Source organism: Astatotilapia calliptera, chromosome 17 (genome assembly GCF_964374335.1).
Source record: "Astatotilapia calliptera chromosome 17, fAstCal68.1, whole genome shotgun sequence".
In the NCBI taxonomy this organism is placed as follows: Eukaryota; Metazoa; Chordata; class Actinopteri; order Cichliformes; family Cichlidae; genus Astatotilapia; species Astatotilapia calliptera.
Window position 1 is genome coordinate 28,339,012 of NC_137438.1, and position 20,075 is coordinate 28,359,086.

General features: G+C 40.9%; 1 protein-coding gene across 1 annotated transcript in view; it reads right to left on the minus strand.

Moving 5' to 3' along the window:
- The window catches only part of snd1 (staphylococcal nuclease and tudor domain containing 1), a 179,187-nt gene that overhangs the window by 107,204 nt on the left and 51,908 nt on the right, over positions 1-20,075 (minus strand). Inside the window, exon 16 of the mRNA XM_026146181.2 lies at positions 11,356-11,465. Coding sequence (XP_026001966.1) covers positions 11,356-11,465 — 110 coding nt within the window. The remainder of the gene's footprint in view (positions 1-11,355; positions 11,466-20,075) is intronic.

A 20,075-nucleotide genomic window follows, 5' to 3' on the forward strand; every position in this document is an offset into this window, starting at 1 on the left:
CAGGCATCCATGAAAACGGAATTTATGACATTTAACGGAGTTAGAAGTTAGCAGGGAGTTAGCTCGCTAGCTTCTATCTAAATACAATATAGCATGTCCTGACTGCGGGGTTTTGGAAACAAATTAAAACGTACAGCTCTGTTATCACTTCCAACATAAATTAAGACAGAAAACTAAACAGCAGTGACGTTTGTAGGGTTACTGAAGTTTGGCTAGCTGGTATCTAATGATGTGCTACGTGACTGCTAGCGACACAGGTATGTTAGCATAATATAAACAAGCTAACTTTTTTCCCACTCGATAAAAGTTAACGTGAGTTTTCTCGGTGGTCAGGAACAAATGTAATCGCATGGCAGGATGCTGTAAAAGGACCAAACTTCAGCCAGGAGAACAACTGAGATAATCCATCCACAATACGAGGTTAGTCATTCATATACTGCTGCATGGGCTGGGCTGTAGTTACATCCTAAGGTTTTAAAAACTGAGCTTAAATAAATGATTAGCGGTAATAAAAGCCGAGGGAGGTCAACAGTGATCACTGACTGTTTTAGGAGCTTTTTGAGATCAAATAGAAGAAAATACATAACATTAAACATGTTAACAACACAAAAGCCATATTAAACGCAGACTATTTAGACCCGGAAGTAGGATTCGTCGCGTCATCACTGAACAACCAGATTGTCAGCACTGCAGATACCTTGAACAGTGATTCTTTTTTCAGGGACTTCTAAAGCACTTCAGATCAAAGATGTTTTCGAGAGCAGGTGAATCGAGGGCAATGTGGCCCGAAGCTGTACGTGACCTCGACAGCCCGGCTGATATGAGAGTTCCTGCCCGACGGGGGAGCCAATAATTAGCGAGGGAGTTATATTTCTCTTTCCCCCTCGCCACTAACTCCAGCTAATTAAACATGACCGGACACATCAAAGGCGTATATGTGCAGACAGGCTTGTGTTTGTCCATCAATTATAGTTTTGTTGTTATCGCAACAAAAACAACTTCAAACCAAGTTTGTGCTCGAAGAGTGTAAACATCAGAGCCTGGTGAGCCCAGGAAAGGGAAAAAAACTGAAAAATCACAGAGTGGTAATGTGCAAAGGGGATTTGAGAAGAAAAAAAAAAGAGGATGTGGTTCAGCCCATGGGAAGAATATACAGAGTGAGAAGAGGAAAATGATTAAAGTAAAGATTAAAACAGAAATGGGAGGCACAGAAAGGTTAGGGTTTTTGTTGGGGAGAGGAGAAATAGAGGAGGCTCAGGGTAGAGGAGATTTGGCAACTATTCACCATCCTACTCTGTTGGCAGCAGAGGCACAAACTGTTTGCTCACAGCAGTACATGCATCTATTAGTATTGTTCCAGGAGATAATAACTGTGTGTGTGATTGTGTGTGTTCTATGTGTTCCTGGATGTCAATTCTCAGCCAAAAGTGGCTAACAAGTTGTGATGAGGTGACAAATTAACAATATGGAGTGGCAGTATAACATGTATGTGGAAATAAGCGTTTGTCTGTGGGTGTGTCAGGCTAATAAATGAAGGAGTCTCTGTAGATGTGCCTGCTTTTCTCAATTGTTCCTCTGAGCTACTTAGCATGTGTAGTGCCATCGTCACACTTTGGGTAAAAGCTGTTTACTGTTAGCTTTTCTCTACTAATGACCGCCTGCATGCGGGGTTACTTACACCCTCGGTAAACTGCATGACTCTGTGTGGACATCAGTCATACTCTGTGCTGCCGCCCACCACCATCACCACAACCACCACCGCCGCAGGTAAATTCAAAACCTGTGGGGAACTCGGCATTGAAATTTGGGCACGACAACACCACTAAAGGATCGCACATCAGATTGTTAGCAAACGCTAAACGCTCACTGCATTTGACATTTTGTCTAATTGAGATCAAACTGTATGCTATGTTTGTAACTATAAACTACCCCTATAGTCCATGTTATCACAGCCGTAGTCATGTCAAAGCAAGCATGCAATCTGCCCGTTCCAAACAGGCATTATTTGAGGGGCCACTGTAATAGTGGTGCTAAATGTCAGCAGTGTAGAAACACCAGAGGCCACTGCGCTAACAAGACCACAGCTCCCTAACAACTACAGCCTTCATTAGTCTCAGATGCAGAACTACCAAAGGCTAACAAAACATTACATAGTAGGAGAATGCTAAACCTATTTCAATCTAGTTTTTTTTTTTCGTTTGTTTGTTTTTCTGGAGTATGAACAGGGAACCCAGCTGTTGATAATGTGCAATGAAAGAAACCTTTTGGGAAAACACACTGAGAACTGAAAATCAGTAGAACAGAAGATAACCTGGGAGAGGCGGGACTTCATCAGGGAATAAGAGGAATATAAGCACTCCATGTCTTCCTAATTCAATTTCTGACTCCCAACCTCTGTCTAACTGTACATCTGGTATACATCCGGCCACCACTAAGATTAATAAAATGACTTAATGAATGTCACAAAAAGATAAATTACCATAGGCTTTGGAAGCAGTACAAGCATCAGCAAATGCTCTCTCTTTAAGGGAAATTCTGCTGGAAAAGGGAGCATTTTAAGAAACTGCAGCCTTTCTGGGAACTTACTCTGCATACACCCCTGCACATTCAGAGAGAGAGAGATTCAGCCAGAAAAGGGGTTTAAAGAAACTACATTTCTATAGTTGGCCTCAATCGAAGTATGCTTATACACACAGCCTCCTGCCTGTCGCCCACTTCTACCATTAGCTTTATCTGGCTGAATTTAAAGCTGAGAGCCCAATCTCCGTTCGGATTTTGAATAGATTTTGCAAGGCTTGTTCTTCCCTTTATGCCCCCGACTGTCCTCTGGGAAACATAGAAAAAGAGGGAAAGGGAGGGGGAGGGAAGAGATGCTGATCGCTGACACAGCCACTGAGATAGCCTCTCTGTTGTTGGTAAGGGATATAAAGAAATGGAATGAGAGGAGAGGTAGATGCAAGGCGATGCTGAGATGGGGATAAAGGTGCAGGTGTGCCGACATTATGCTGGGGTAAGCTGGTGAAGGATTACTTCTTCAAGTCTCTCCTCTTTATGGCCTTTATTTGCCGTTTACTTATTCAGATCATTTGGAGCTACCTTCCTTCTCATGCCAGGGTACACAGACACACGCACAGATAAATGGTAGCTTTGTGAAGGCAGAGGAAAAGGCCAGAGGGAAAAGAAAAGAGGAAACGGTTGGTCGAGATACGTATGACCTCAATGAAGCAGGAGACAGGTGTTTAGAAACTTTTTAAAGGAAGCAAGCAACATACAACTGGCATGAACCGCTGACACAAAAATACTAATGGCGTGTGGAAGGTTACAAGCGGATTGTATGTGTGTGTGAATGTCAGTAAGTGCTCAGCTCTTCCAGTTTCGAAGTCTCACAAGGACTGAATGTCTCTTTTTATAATGGCTGCTGATTTCTGCGCCTGTACGTCCTTGTGGTTAAACCTAAAGCCAGGATGATGTCGATGTGTAGCAACTGCTGTGTTGTCAAGGGAACCATTAGCACAGAGACCAGAGTCGCACGCACACAAAAACTGCATTGATCTTGGTGATTTATGGGCATTTTCTACGCAAATGATTCCTTGTCAAAACCCCTACACATGGCATGGATTGCAAAACGCTGCAAGAGTTGATACATGCACTACTAGTCTATATATTTGATGTATGTATGGCGGAGAAACAAAGATAAATACGCATCCGTCTCTCAACCTGTTAATATGTTATGAATCAACAGAATAGGATCAATCTGACCATCAATAAACCATAGGCACCCGAAGCCATTTCCTCAGGCAGGCTCATCTGTGATTCATCTGACACACGGTGAAGGACACGGAGTATAAACCATTTTTAGAACTGTACACTATCAAGAGCAAACTGCAGCACAGAAAACTGCAAGACGACCCAAACAAATTATAGTATTATTCCAGGTGCAAATGTCAATAAGACATTTATTTCAGGAGTGCTTCAGAAGGAAATGGCTTCAGAATTCTCCCAACTGTGAGCATAATATATTTGCTGATAAGAAATGTGACACTATTAATTTTGCCTCCGATGCCAACTGCGTGTCATTTTTGCTACAGTGTCAACCAATGTTCGCGTTTAGGTAAGCGCCTAGCAACCCAGCAGCTCAGAAGGCAATGCAGCATGAGGATTTGGGCGTTTGTGTGTGTTCAAAGTGAGCGAATGAAACTAGCAGCATTAAAACAAAACCCTATTAACCTTCTTAAAATGACCCAGAGATGCCACGCCTATCACTTCACCTTACAAATATCATCTCAGGATCATGTTTAAGTTTCGCACTTTTGTCTATTGCTTTGATTACCAGCATCCAAGAAAGATCAAAAGGTATTCATATATTTCATCAGCTCTGTTCTGAGTTTTAAACAGCAAGCCCTATTTTTGAATTTCAATCAGTCAGTCTGCTCTTATTATCATTTTCTTTATTTGCCATCTCTGAATATCCCTGACAGCGCTGCATAGACAGGTGGGATATAATAACAAATTCAAACAAGCTGGAAGGCGGAATAAATGAAGCCAAACAATAAGACGAGTAGTGACGTGTTTATTGACACAGCCGCTGGCTATCTGGCTGGTTGCCTCGGGTATTCACAGCCAGACCAAAATCCAATATGTAGTTTGGCTATTTTCCTTTTAAGTGAGATGGACCAGTACAAGTAGAGAAAGGGCAAATAAAGACACGACAAAGACAACCGAAGCCTCCCCCCCCTTCCTTTTCCTGCTGCTTCTATTCCTTATGAAACACATCCAGTCTTCTGTCCTTAGGTTCAGTAATAATTCAAGGAATGTGTCTATGAATGTGAGCACTCACACTGATACTCCATGTCCTATACCTTCATTTTGCCCAACTCTATGTTTAAAAATCCAGAAGCAGCAAAATGTAGTGTGGGAATAAAAAGAAGTGGAGTGTAGAGAAAGACAATAAGAGAGTGCATTATACCATTGCCCTCACTGACGTGGAAGAGCACTGCAGTGCCCTTCATGTAGCGGATAGGCTAAGAGGATTCAGTGGGTCCCTGTGTGCACCGTGTTGCAGTCTTAGCACAGTTTGCACGTTATACTTATCAGGGTGGACGATGAAGTTGCAATTTCATCACACTGACTCGCACACACACACTAAACACAAGGTCGCCCTTGTAAACGAGTTGTGACCATAAAGCAGAGAGAAGGTTTCTACCTCTCTCTCCATCTCCATTCAAGCCCATTTATCTCCCCGTCTGCGATGGCGCGAATGCACCGTAATTCACTATTTTCAGGGAACAAAGAGGCAGAGCGGTACTTAAATTCCAAACTGCTGCAAAAGTAAAAGCTCGACTCCGCCTGTGACACCAATTAGTCCAATATAATGCAGACAAGCTTTTGTGGGCAACAAAATTTATGGTCAGAAGTTAACTAAAACCAAGAATAATAGCATTATGCTCATAATGTGGGATTCAAGCTTGAACTTTTCCTCTTTTTTTTTTTTTTGGAATTGCAAACTTGCATGGTTTGCAGAGGTCATGCAGCTAGAGCTAGTGGTTTGTTTGTTTTTTCAAGTAAGAAACTTATCTGCTATCAGAACCGAAACAAAATAATCGCACTGAGATCGGATTGGTTTTAAATATCTATGTCAAATTTAAATACAACATTAACACTTTGTGCTTCCTTTCAGATTTATTTTACTGTCATCTCTTAAATGAAAACCATTAAAAACGCCATATGGGTCGTTCGCTACTCTTTGCTAATAAAACACACTCGTGTGCAACCGCTTTTGGCAACAAGCTACCATATGATAGGAGAAGCATTAAATATTTCTTGTATGGATATAGTCCAAACTGGTCATGCTGCTAGGCTAGTGCCAGAGTTATGAATGGATGGGGACAGATCCTGTCTGTGGTTATGAAGCAGCAGTAATCTGGATATGGGGCTGCCTTCTGCAATCATGGTTTGTTTAACTACAGCATGTGATGGGGAAAAAGGACCTGAGGGCCAGTTCACCGTCCCCACCGTCTGTCTCGCTGACCAGGAAACCACACCATGAATTATTCATCGTGTATACTTCTTCTCCACCTCTCACGCTCACACGCAGCACGAGTATGCCGAAGTATGACAAAGAAACTCGAGTCAAAAATAGATAGCAAAGGCAAGGCCAATATAAACAACAGAACAGTTGTGGGGGGGCAGTTGTGTGTGAGAGAGCACAAGAGAGGAGCAGACATGGTCAAAGGCTGTGAGATCCAGCACTTGTGTAATCGATCTCTCGCCAAAATAATTCAAGCTTGATCGGAAATCAATGTGAGAGCATGGAAGACGTGAAGAAATTCGATGGTGTCCTGCGGCGCTGTGTGGCAAAATAGGACATATAAAAAAGGGGTCAGATCCACGAAGGGGTTGTATGTGTGAGGAATGCTAAATTAAGTGGTCACAGTTGCAATGATCACAGATGTACAGGGACAAATAGAAAAGGCACACTAAGAAACACTTCAATAAACCAATTGCCACAGTGTGCCTTTATACGCTAGCAGAAGGCAAAAATCCTCTTGATATTACAAAGGCATTGGGTTTATTAGCATTTAATCAAAATGCTCACCAAGAACAGTTATTAAAGCAGAGAGATCTGCACAGGCAGGCATTAGCAAGGCATCTGTGCTGCCACGCTGGCACAGTGACTCATCAACGCTCCACAACACAACCTCCTGCAGGTCTGAAGGCAGCCTTTGCCAACCCCCACCCATGGCAGCCTGATGCACACAGTGCTCGTGTCACAAGGTGGAAAATGCGGGTGGGGGGTTTGGGGGACCTCTTTTAGGCACGAGGGGGCCACGTTTAGGACCGCATGCGACACCACGTGAAACCAAGGGAATGAACCCCTACACAGAAACTGAAGTAAGTGCTCTGTGTGTGTGTGTCTGTGTGTGTGTGAGCACTTTGGATGTTAAAGAGCTGGTTCATTTTTCAAATTTCTTTTGCTAAAATTACTGATATCTTCCTATGTTTTCAGCTATTTTTTATTGTCAAATACAGCTCAAGTACAAGATGAAAATAAGGCTTCTCTTAAACTGCAAAGTATCTAGTAATTCAAGCTCAGAAGAAAGAAGATGTGCAATCACTTGGAATAATGATGTGTAGCTTTTACTGTGTGTTATTTCAGGTTTAGTCAAACAGAAGGCAATTCATCCGAGTGAATAAAACTGTAGTATTTGAATGCTGTATCTATTGTGGATGGTTACTGAAACTATGGTAGGTACTTTGGTTTCCCAAGAAGTCGCCAGGGAGGATGGCACAGACGTTATGTGGGACGCCCTGCCTGGCACAACCCTCGCTTTTCTCCAGGCTTTGGCTCTGGCAATACACATGGTTGTGACCACTGATATTGGGTGTGTGTTTCCTTATTCACCTCAGGTTAATCTAGAGTATGATTTTTTTTTTTTTTTTGGCAGAGAGGTTACACACTACGATAGGGACCTTTTTTATGTCAATGTGCATGTTTTTCTCAACTTGATATATGTGAGAAAAGGCTATTAAAATGTATGCAAAACAGAGGTAAGTGTTATTGAGTAGGCAGTCAGCGGTATACACTAGATGAGAACACCCAGACTGAATGAGGTCAATAGAAGTGACAGTATACGTAGGCAGAAGAGAGCATCACATATTACTGTCCACTTAGCCTGCTCTTATCCCTGCTCAAACACGCCATCCCCGCACCCCCCTCCCGTCTTATTCTTGCCTCCTCTCCCACCTGGTGAGGCAGTTATGCAACACCAACAGTTCCAATCAGGGATCCTTTCTGTGTTGATTACTCCAAACACACTGAAAGATAAAATAAAAAGAAGAAGAAAAAAAGAACACAAGTAGATGCGTTTTAACAGAAACAAATGGTTCAATCCTCAGAGCCTAAGAGCTAGTAGCCTTAAAATACAATGCATCATCTAATGTATCAAGCAGATGATCACACGGCAGCCATCTCACTGGAATGATCACTGGGCCTGCAGCATTTTAATGAGCCACCGAGATGGTTCAAATATTATTTCACTAACTAATATCTTGTTTATTAACACTACAACACTAAATATATCCCAAGACTAGCTGAGTCATCCCAGAAAACCAACGTCAATGCAGTAAAATTCTTCCGTTCCCCTGCCTCCTGGTTAGGTTGAGCTTTTGAAGATGCCACGCAAAAACAACAAAGAAAAATCAGCGACTCGTGAATTGACTTTTTTCCCTTTTTTTTGTCAATGGAAGGTGGGAGGTGAGACAAATTAAATGGAAGACATCAGAAAAGAAAAAGGAAATGTCTGGGGAGTGCTGTTTACCGATGCATTTTTTTTTTTTTGCCCAGAATTCTATGCTGCTGTTTTGGTCCCACGCTGGGAACGGGAGCAGTGTCTGTCAGAGATTAACACTACACAGAGTATGAGGAAGGGAGAGGGATAAAGGAAGACAGAGCTGATAAACACAAAAGTCTTCTTTTTCTTTTTCATTTTTTAAACAAGGGGAATCAGAAAGCGCAAGAAATCTTTTTCTTTTTTTTAAAGAAAACAACTGAGAGACACAGAGGCAAATCTGTGACGATGGTGGCAGCGGTAGTTGTAGTGGTGAGGGGGTAAATAGACTAAGATGGAAGCCAAGGCCTCTCCCCTCACTGGGTGCCACATTAATTATGCATGTCTGTATCAAGAGAAATTAAAACATAGCCGTGTAGCAGTTTAAAGATAAATTGAGGAAAGGAGGGGGTAGAGGGAAATGGGCGTTAAGCAGAGAAAAAGCTGGGAGCAAATGTCAGGCAAAGATTTCAAACTGGACGCTGAAGACAAGAAAGGATTTATTTTATTTCTTGAAAGGGGACCAGAAGAGTGGTACAACAGAAAAAAAGAGACAGAGAGCACTGCGTGCTCATTCCAGTAACCAAACTCAATTTCAAGGCCACAAAGAGAAAGAAATAGCTAATTAGAGCAAAAAACGGAGGTGTCGGAGTGAGAGAACGTAGTGGCCACTGAGTCAACATATCGTTAGCTCAACAAAGCCCTAGAAAACTAAAATTGGCTGTCGAGCAGCGTAAGCAGGAAAAATATTTTATGAATGCAAATGACTGCGCCACCGAGACCCAAAATCAAATGGTATTCACGTGAGGCCACCTTAGGAGGAGCCTCAAAAGCCGCTGCAATCAGATGCTATTCAGAGATGAACCAACAGCAGAATCTCATGCTAATGAAATCAAATGATCCACATTCACGTTGGAGTGAGACACACCTTAATAACCAGTTTCATTTAGACTCGCTGCGATCTGCAGGGATGGGAAAGATGGAGAAAAAGATGGATTCAAGGGCAAGGACCAGTTCTTCGTTCTGTCTATCATCGGTTTAATTCTGTAGCTACTCACTTGCCTCAATAAAGCGACTCCATTTCCTGTCACCTCTTCATTCCAGCTTTCTCTCACATGTGTTCTCTAACAGCTAGATGTGCACTTGAGCCAATTTGTTCACCGAAATGTAACGATTTTTTTCCCCTCAAGGTATTCAAGAGACATCATGAGACTGCGTCATTAAAATACCTTTCTACTCAGTGATTCATCATCTACTAACTTTCTTTCTAATAAGTGACAGCTTTCGTATGTGTGAATGCTTAACTCTATTGTTAGCTAATTGAATGTGTCCCTCTCAAGAGTTTGACTGGGTTTGTGTTCATATTAGCCCAAACAGGAGGTCGGTGCAGCCAGCCAAACAGCCGGCCCCCACACTGGGCTCGAGACTCATTATATGGCTCGGTCTTTCCTGCTAACTCCCACCTACCTGTGAAAAACTTGCTGACACCACCAATGACTGGCAAGGGAGAAAATGTGTGTCAGAGTGTGTGCACGAGCTTGTATGTATGGATGGATGAGGTTATGTACATGATGGCAAATCCTCAAAGTCAATTTTTCTTCCCCAACCAAAATAAGCATTTCATGTCTTAAAACAGCTTTGATAGGCAGCTGACTTTGGCATCATTTGGGCATACAAATGTCCACGGTGTCAATGAACCAGATGCGCGCACACACACACACACACGGTTGGACAGAGAGTGCAGGAAAGCACCAAAACAGCACACCTGCACTGCAGCTTGATGGTAAAAATGTTCAGATGTGGGGAGTTTAAAAAAAATGGATATGTGAACGAGGTTAAAAACTCTATTTTCATTCCAGGGGGACTTTAATTTAATCTGTAAAGAAAACGTAATCTCCGAAGACCGTGTGCCTCTTGTAGATTTAATCATACATGCATCTGTAAAAACAATAAAAATTCAGATCATATACTTGCTCCTCGACTTCTGCGCTTCTGTTACCAAATTCCCCAGTTGTTTGCATCACTTTTTCAACAGTCCAGGCATTCTGAAAAATCTAGGTTTCTCAAACACATACAAACACACACACGGGTCCACCTGTGACGGTGGCTACTGGCTCCATTTTCATTACAATTAAACATCAGAGGACAGTGGCGTTAGCCACCCTACGCAAAAAAAAAAACCCCTTTAAGACTGAGATAAGAATAGAGAGGAGTAGTTTAAAAAAAAAGAGAGAGAGGAGAGACTGTGTGTGTGTGTGTGTGTGTGTGTGTGTGTGTGTGTGTGTGTGTGTGTGTGTGTGTGTGTGTGTGTGTGTGTGTGTGTGTGTGTGTGTGTGTCCTGGATAAGTGGTGGCAGGATTATAGCTAGTTCCATCATGGCTTTGGTCCGTTCACTGCCTCCTATAAAAACCTATTAGCATGTGAATGAAGAGGCACACAGTGGATGGAGTTTTCTAAAGCCCAGGAGCACTGATCCACTATCAGGTGAGTTTTCCGTAAACTGGAATAAGCACTGGAGGATGGTGTGTGTGTAGGTGCTTTTGAGGGTAGTGGATTGGGATTGTGTCCACTTCTTTCAAAATTCTTGTTGAGATTTGCCAACACTTTAATGCACCTGTAATAAAGCTCATTTGGGAGTAAACAATTTAATCAGCTTATTAAAGCTAGTGGCCCTATCTATGGACAAACTGCCTTCATATTAGGTTTGACAGAAGGAAGGAAAAACTTGGATTTTTCGATAGCAGAATTCAGCTAAAAGAGCTGCTCTCCCATCTGCTGTTTAAAGCACAACACACATTCTTCTCACATCTCTGAACCAAAATGATCTTATGTTCAAAGTAAAGTAAAACTAAAGTGTGAGTGTGAAACTAAAATGCTGCAAAGTGGATACTGAAACTCAGACTGTGAATAAGAGAGCGAAACAGAGGAAGTTAAGCGCCAGAACAGCAGAATATCAAAAGTGCCCAACATGGAGCTGGGCTTTGAAACAATAAGAACTGGGGCCAAAATGTTCCACTTCATTGCTTACCTCCCTTTGCAGCACCAGCTCTTTGGTGAACAGCATGGCCTCGTCACTAAAGGGTTCAGCCACCTGCACGCCTCCGGGCGTATTCCGGGAACTGCGTGGACATTCAATACCTGGCCAAAGACAAAACAGTTGCAGGAGTTAAAGGTGAGCACAGCTGCTACTCAAAAGAACAGCAAGATGCCAAAAATTGGTTTAACATTATTTGGTTCGCAGAGCCAGAACAATAAAATAAAAATTTTGTAAAAAGGCATGACTGAGTCAAATTATCATTTGGAGGAAAAAAGAAGGAAAAACCCATCAAATTACATCCACATTTTCCAGCCGCTCCTGACAGCTTAGACCACATTAAGCACGTTCCTCGTCCCTCTTAAAAAGGTCAAAAATTGTTTGGCTGCTCAATTGTACAAATGCACGTCAGAGGAAAAACAGAGATTAACCAGCGGCACTATGATCTGCGCTAAATGGATAATTGGTTGTCAGAGGTCATACCTGAGTGCATGAAGCACTTCTGTAGAAAAACATTTACACTAATAAATTTTTGTCTTTGGATCCTATGACATGAACTTTACTATATTTCCAAAGGCTTCTTTGTTGTTGTTTTTTTAAATAGAAGAGAGAAGGGAACGAATAAGCCTGAGAGCAGAGGTGAAGGGAAAGAGCAGGTATAAAGGTGCTTGTACTGTAGAATATCTACATCAACCAGTATGAAACTAAAAAGATATGTATGCATGCAACAGAGAATTTATGTATTTAAAGGTGCCCCAGAAACGGCCTTCAGTTCATGAGTATGCGAGGATCTTAGTCTTATAAAAAATAAATAAATATTTTAAAAAAAGGCTCGGTTCACATACTGAATTATACATGTATAACCTGTACTGGAGAAGATATGTTTCATTGACTGAGACGCCTCCTCCTCCTTTTATTCCCTTTCATACATGATGATGTGAACGCTCATGGAATCTCTTTCAGATGAAGATTCAAATGGAAACGGTGAATATAAAAACACAACAGCTTTATTTATTTATTTTCGTATTCGTTTGCATCCAGTTTTCTCCAAATACTTCAATTAATAAGCAATTAGTGTCACTTAACCACTAAAACAAGCAGGTTGGTGCTCTATTGTTTTATGCAGAGTAGCCTAATGATAGATTCGGTTGGGAGTTCAACCCTCGAGCGCTGTGCTAATAAAGCAACAGCTCTCTCCTACGGTCTTTTCTTCCCTCTTTGACTCAAGGTTTAATTTAATGAGCTTCACTCGAGTGACAGATATACTGCCTCAGGATGGACTCACAAATACATGACAGAAGAGTAAAATCAGATGTGCTAGGGAATCCTGGTGACTTAGTGCTCAGCGTTGGCCATCTCCCTCTAATACTATCCTGGGATTTGAATCTCACTCCTCGTCCTCGTAAGTATTATTTATGGTCTCCTTGTGTTCCCTTGGAGAACTTCTGAATGATGATGTATTTCTATAAGAGGCATTTGAGATTCGCAGAGGTATATGCTGCTGAGATTGTGTGCAAAACTGAAGGGGGGGAAAGTGTGTATGGAACAGAAAAGCTCATGTGTGTTAGATTAAGGGAGGAATTGCATACGGTGAATAAAGCCTTCAAATTTAAAGATTTATTATATCCATTTTTTTATAAATGTTTTCAAATTCATATATACAAAAATGCATTATTTCAGAGACTATTTGTTTTTAAATATGCAATCAGCAGCTACTTTATTAGGTATACCTGCTTAAAAGCTAGTTAATATAAATATGCAGTTAACGTATTTCTTGATGCAGACACGGTCAAGAAAGGGGATTTAAGTGACTTTGAACGTGACATGGTTGTTGGTGCCAGATTAGCTTGTATGAGTATTTCAACGGATAGCTTTGAGCTTATACGAAAACAAAAGTAAGTGCAATAACTACTTGTTACAGCCAAGGTAGGCAGAAGACCAGCTTGTTGCAGCAGCAGCAGAAGACCACTCCTGAATAAGAACAGTCTCACCAAGATTGGAAAAATGTTGGCTTGTCTGGTAAGTCTTAATTTCTGCTGCAGTATTCAGATGGTCAGAATTAAGCATAAACAACATGAACGTATGAATCCATCTAGTGTTGTATCAGTTCCCACTGAGGGTGGTGGTGTAAAGGTCTGCATGAGTATTGTTGCTGATAATGTCCATCCCTTTAAGACCACAACACACCCTGAACATAGCACGTCACAAAGCTCACATTATCCAACCTGGTAGAAAGTTCTATCTAATAAAGTGGTCAGTGAGTTTATATTTTTCCTACCTCTACCACTTAAAGGTGGCGGTAACACATAGAGAAGCTGTTTTTGGACTACTGTTTAACAATAAAAAAAGAAGAATGTGTTTCTCTGCTAACTACCAGACCCCAGACCAATAAAACGTGTGGGCCACAGCGAGAGCCATTTAACAGCTTTTAAAATGAACAAAATTACATCCAGCGTGAACTCCACCAGCTTAAGATAGCATGCTGCAAGTCTATCGCAACTATGGCCAATTATATTAGAGGGGTGTTAAGTCTTCAAAGAATAATGATGTTACTTGAAATGCCCATCCCTAGTTTACAGGGTCATTAATCTAAGACACTATGAACCTATAAAGTGTATAAACACTGGCTACTGCAGTTTATAAGGTTATTTTATTTATTTGTCCTTTCTAAGAAGTCATTATAAACTTTCTAACTGCCAAAAGATTAACATTACTGTTCATGTATAGAAGTAGAAAAAGACTGGACTGAAGGACCAACTGACTTTTTTTTAATCTCATCTTTTTGTTTAGTACTTTCTGTTCCCTGTGTGACCATGTCCCATTTATGAGAACAAGAACAGAAGACATCAGCGCATTCACACTGGCAGGGAAGGGAAAATGGCCCAGGAAAGGCAAAAATGAGGCCACAGGACAGTCAGCACCCAAGGGTTACGAAGAACTGTTGAGTCAACCTTCTGCAAGACTTAAAGTGTCCAACAGCTAGCTTTAAAGCCAAACAGACACGTGAGAATTTCTCTTTTACAGTGAAGTTTGCATCGTTTCACTGCAGCTCAAATATCATGTTCCTGAGTAATTCAAGGTCATGATGTTTAAATTACAATATACTTGACTGTCAGACAGTTTAAAGCTATGAAATGCCAAAGACTAACAATAAATATATTTAAAATTAAGAAACATCTGGGTTTTTTTTAAATTATAGCATACAATAGTTCAGTAGTATCATAGTTGTTGTGCATATTCTCCAAAGTATTTGTCTATTTTCAAACATTAACAAGAACATAAAGAAAATAAAGCCTCCAGTAAAACAGAGAGAAGGAGTAGGAGGAGGAGACACTGATGGCCAAGATCATTTGAAAGTATTTATAGAAGTGGACCAGGACAGGACTTCCACAAGGGACACTGTAGCTACAACACTGCCTGAACAAAGACAGGAGGAGAGGTAAGGGATGCCGAGGGGGGGGGGGGGGGAGAGAAAAAGACAAGAGGAAAGGTTGTTAACAGCTTGCAAATACTGCAAGCCGTTAGCAAAAATTGGTATATGAAATAATTGGAGAGGGAGAGATATTTGAGTTTCTGCTCGAATTGGCCGAAGCTATGATAAGGGCTGGAAATGTAGGGTTTTACCCCCACCCCCCTAGCATAATCCACAGAAAAGACGAAACATTAATGTAACAGACAAAGAAGTCTGGTTTAATTGTATAAGTACACAAAGTACAAGGAATTTCCAGGCATGCAGGGAAGACGATTTCAAACCAACTAAAGAGCTTAAAAAACATTAATACTCAAAGAAAAGCAAACCTCTAACAAGTAGCTAGAATTTCTTAAACACTAATCATGCATCCTGAATGAGAAGTCCCCCTAATCGAGTCAGACGTATCTGCAAACAAATACACACTGCATTGTCCCCTCAAATGACCTAACTGCACTCAATATCCTGCGACTTACTCACACATACTGTAGTCTCCTCCCTGCAGCATTTAGACCGAACCAGGGAGTCACTTAGCATAGCCAATTTTAACCTGCGCCACGATACATAACTCACGCCTGACACCCCGATAAACATCTAGGTCAAACTGCAGGATATCCATCTTATCTCCGAGACAAACAAGACATACACTGATCGTCCTGACATCACACTATATACGAAAGCAAAAAAAAAACAACAACACACACACACACACACACACACACACACACACACACACACACACACACACACACAGATTCTGCTGTACAGCTGCTCCTCATTATTGCCTGCAGTGCCTGCCTACTTGTCAATCCACCATCAATCATTAGATTTGATGTGTAAGACACGGGCATTGGATTTTGCATTTTTAAATGTCTCAGCCAGACTTTAGAGACAGATCTGGAAGGACTGTTAGTAATGAATGACTGGTTCATTTTGGAACAAATTAACGCACAATCGAATGAGCAGATTAAAGAATTAATTTGTCGTTTCCAAATGCTGCAACTCGACTCGTAAAAGATGACAAGCTATCAGCAGTTTCATTTAGTAATGCTGTGGTTTTGTATCACCCCCAATCCCTGCCCACCCCACCCCCCGCCTCGCTTCCTCCTCCTTCCCTTCTGCAGAGCTCAGGCTCAGAGACGGGTGGGGTGGCCCTGTGGTGAAGATGTTTTTAATCTGTGATTTGGGGTGAGCAACATGACTGATGAAATACTGCCTGCCCCCTTAGCTAAAAACACCTTTCCTGCTTAGTCATATATACACACACACACACACACACACACACACACACGCTTTAAGCTCCTTTGCCTCGCACCAAAACACTATCCCTCCATCCAGACAGGTCCTCACAAATTCTCCATCATTCTCTGCCACAATCATTCTCCACACGAGGCGCAACTGTTTCTATACGTTCTGCTATAAATCGATAAAAAGGGCTCGCACATAAGATGTATGGAACCAAAGTCAATCTTCTAACCTTGTGGCAGAAACGTACACACGCAAGCTAAACCACTTCAGCTTTCTCTTGACAACTGTTTGTCGTACAACCAAGAAAGATGACAATCTCATTCGTTTAAGCATTAACAGTACTCTCTGTGCCCACTGTCATTTCAGAGAAGAAGAAGAAGAAAAAATAAAAATAAAAATCACGAGTCGCTTACATTAAAGCCAAGATATTAAAACTTCAACATATGTTTGTGTTGCTGTGTGGGCTGTGCATACTAAACAAAATACAACCACAGACTGTAGATCTGAAAAATGAATCCACTGCTCAAGTGCTTTGAACCTGTATTCTTTCCAAGGGGCCGCTGCACTAGTTTAAAATAGCCAGATTAAAGATAGAGCTTGAATTAAAGGCAGATTGTTTATGGTTTAGATCGAATCATTAAAAGCAAAATAAACTGTAAACAGACTTTTGTGTATTTTGTAAAGTGGTTTTGAGCAACAGTTCTCCAGGCTTTACAGCAGATGAGCAGCATCTGAAAGTCATGGCTTTAAGAAACAGGGAAAAAACCTGACACAGGACCTGTCTGTTTATCTGCTGTTTGTTGAAGCATCATCAGAAATGTTCTGAAGGGTGTCTGTCAAGAAGCCAATCTCAACGAAAGAAAGCAGGGAGGAAAAAAGGCTGAGGAGTGCCAAATTACACAAGGACGGAACTGAAAATCGGTGGCAATCGATCTTGTGGAGTGATTAATCCAAATGTAAACATTTTTGGTCCAAATAGCTATCAGTAAGTATGGACAACATCAGGAGAGAAGTACAAAAGTGAGGGTCAAATGCCATCTGGTAAACATGGTGGAGGCTCTGTCGCGGTTTGGGGCTTAGAATAGAATTAGGAATGCATAAAAGTTCAGTCAAATGTCTGGAAAGGGCCTAATTGGCAATGATTTAATTTTCAAATTTTTAACTTGCTGCCGATGCAGTGAAAGCAAACCTGGACAATGTAATAGTCATGGATTGACCTCCCCACCCTGGACCTTAACAATGTTAAAGCAGTGTGGAATCAAAAGGCAGCAAACATCCAAAGAAGAGTTGCATATCCTTCAAAAAGCCTTGTAAATCCGTCCTAAAGACTACTTAAATTACAAGAAAGCCTGCCTAAGAGACTTTAAGATGTCAAGGTGGTCTTACCAAATATTGACTTTCCAGTTTGTTAGAACTTATACTTCTATACTTTTTTTCTATCTCTTTTCCATTTTCCTAGCAAAATACAAAGAAATGACGTGAGGCTCAAGACTTTTGCACAGTACAGAGAAAATGACTACTTCTCTCCTGATGCATTACCTCAGTAAAAACCCACCCTACTGAGTTTATAGTCTCAGTCTCTAGTTTAAATTCATATTCACTATAGAATAACTTACTTAAAAAAAAAACTATTATCCTAACTACAGCAAAATGGATTTGGCAGCTTTGTAAAGGATTAAAGTAACTTATGAGTGATCAGTTTCCTTTGCTTCACATCCAAACCTTGCTCATCGTCATGCTTAAAAAAAACAAACAAACAAGCTGAACACTGTCAAAATGTCACACTTAAAGACTCAAAAACAGGATAAAAACAAATGTGAGGGTCACAGTGGCTACATCTATCTTTTATATAAAGCTAAGCATTTACCCTGCTTTAAATCTTTGTTATAAACCAAGCTAACGACCTTGAACCAATCTCATTCTTCACAGGAAGACATGAAGGTAATAGTGATCCTGTCGTACAGCGTACAACAACAACAACAAGATTAACGTAATTTCAAAAATGTCAAACTTTAGCTGCGTATTTGTTTAATATGAACACTTAAAAGAATAATTATTATTTCCAAATCATTACAGCTCACCTAAAAGAACCAATCTGGATATATAAGTGACAAATATTATGTACACTGCCAGCATCTAGTAACCTAGTTCAAATTCCTCCCAAAAACTTTACTGTGGAATTCGGTGAGCTTTCAGGTGACTAGAGATCACAGTGGTGGATCAACTTCTCTTCCATTGGTAATGATGAAAAATGACAAGTATCTTCCTAAAGACATGTGCCTCTCGTGGCTGTCATGCACTAGTGTCATCATGCAGTTTATGCAAACAAATAACACGCCACAAATCCCTAAGCTGGTAACCGGCATGCTGATTAGCCTTCGACTTTTTACACATACCCTGCCAGATGTACTGTTTTTGGCATGTCTGCAGGTATAAATGGATGCTTAAAAGATAAAGGCAGCTCAGTATGAATGCTATTACTGTCTATCGTTTTATTTTATGAAGTCACTAATTCTTAATTTTTGACAGGCTCTTGGCAGGTTATAATTAGCCTTGCAACAGGCAAACAAACAACTAGGAGGTTCATGCCTAAGCGTGTGTGTGAATTCAGCTCTAAAATCCTTTCCTCAATAACCCCTTTTATCATCTCATTAATCCTTGCTGTCCGTCCCCGTGTGCAACTATAAGGTAAAATTCTCCTATTTGAATATGTCCACCTCATCCTTCACTTCCATTAATGCAAAAAAGCCAAGCCAAAGTTTACCTGAGGGTAAACACACAGGTGGCCAAGCCACAGAGTGCAGGCAGCTGATGGTAAGATCACGAGAGCGTGCTATTAGGGAAAATCTTTGGATTGTTTGACTCTCTTTCATCCTCTGAATCAGTCTTTCCGCCTCACCATCATCTCACCACGGCTTTCAAATGTAAGGCCTCATTACCTCAGACAAAGCTTAGGCAGTGTTAGAGCCGTTCCTCTAGAGCACACATTGCATTTTGCATGGATCAGTTAGGATTTAGGAAATTTAGTATGTATAATTATATTTTATATTTGTTTGTGTACAATAAACAATGTTGTCCCTCCATTTACAGGCAGAGGGTCTTCTTCATAGCATGTTTGCACCACCATGCTTCCATAGCAGCAAGTGTCTTTATCTGTGTTTTCGGGGCCTTCAGATCAATACAGTTCTATTTATAAAGCGCTGATTTACAATAGCAGTCGCCTCAAGATGCTTTATATTGTAAGGTGGAGACCCTACCTTAGTACAGAGAACAGCCCTCCAATCAAACAACCCCCTCTGAGCAAGCATTTAGCAACAGTTGGAAGGAAAAAACTCCCTTTTAATAAGAAGAAACCTCCTGCAGAACCAGGCTCAGGGAAGGGCAGCCATCTACCTGATCCATAGTAAAGCCTGATCACTGCTGCATTGTTAAAATTGATACCAATATTTGGTGATTTAAAAATATATAGACATATTAGCTGATCTTTTCTTTCCTTATCAGATACACAAATTGGTTTCATTAAAATGTTATAGCTTTTCATGAATCTTACTAAGATGATGTGACAATGCTGTTGCTTTTGTGATATTTCAAGCATGTGATGCAACATCAGGAAAATCACTGTTTCATGCTGATAACCAGGTTAAAGAGTGTTTCTTCCATATCTTCTTTGGTTTTTTCCTTTTTAATTTATGTGTCGCTAGAAATGCTGATACCAACATACTGGCAAGTAGCTAATATTAGCCAATATATCGGTTGGGTTCTACTGAAGGGCACAACAGCATTTTATTGTACATACTCTCCTGACTATGTTGGGATTATGTTTCTTCTTTTTTTTTCACATTTTAAGATAGTGTGTCTTGAAATTTTCTACCTCATTTATTTTTCTGTTTTTATTTATTTTTATAAATCTGCCCTCAGACAATGCCTAAAGTGTACCACCAACACACGGGTGTTTAGGGCAGTCTTTGTCTGCACTAAACCAAACACTGTGTGATGG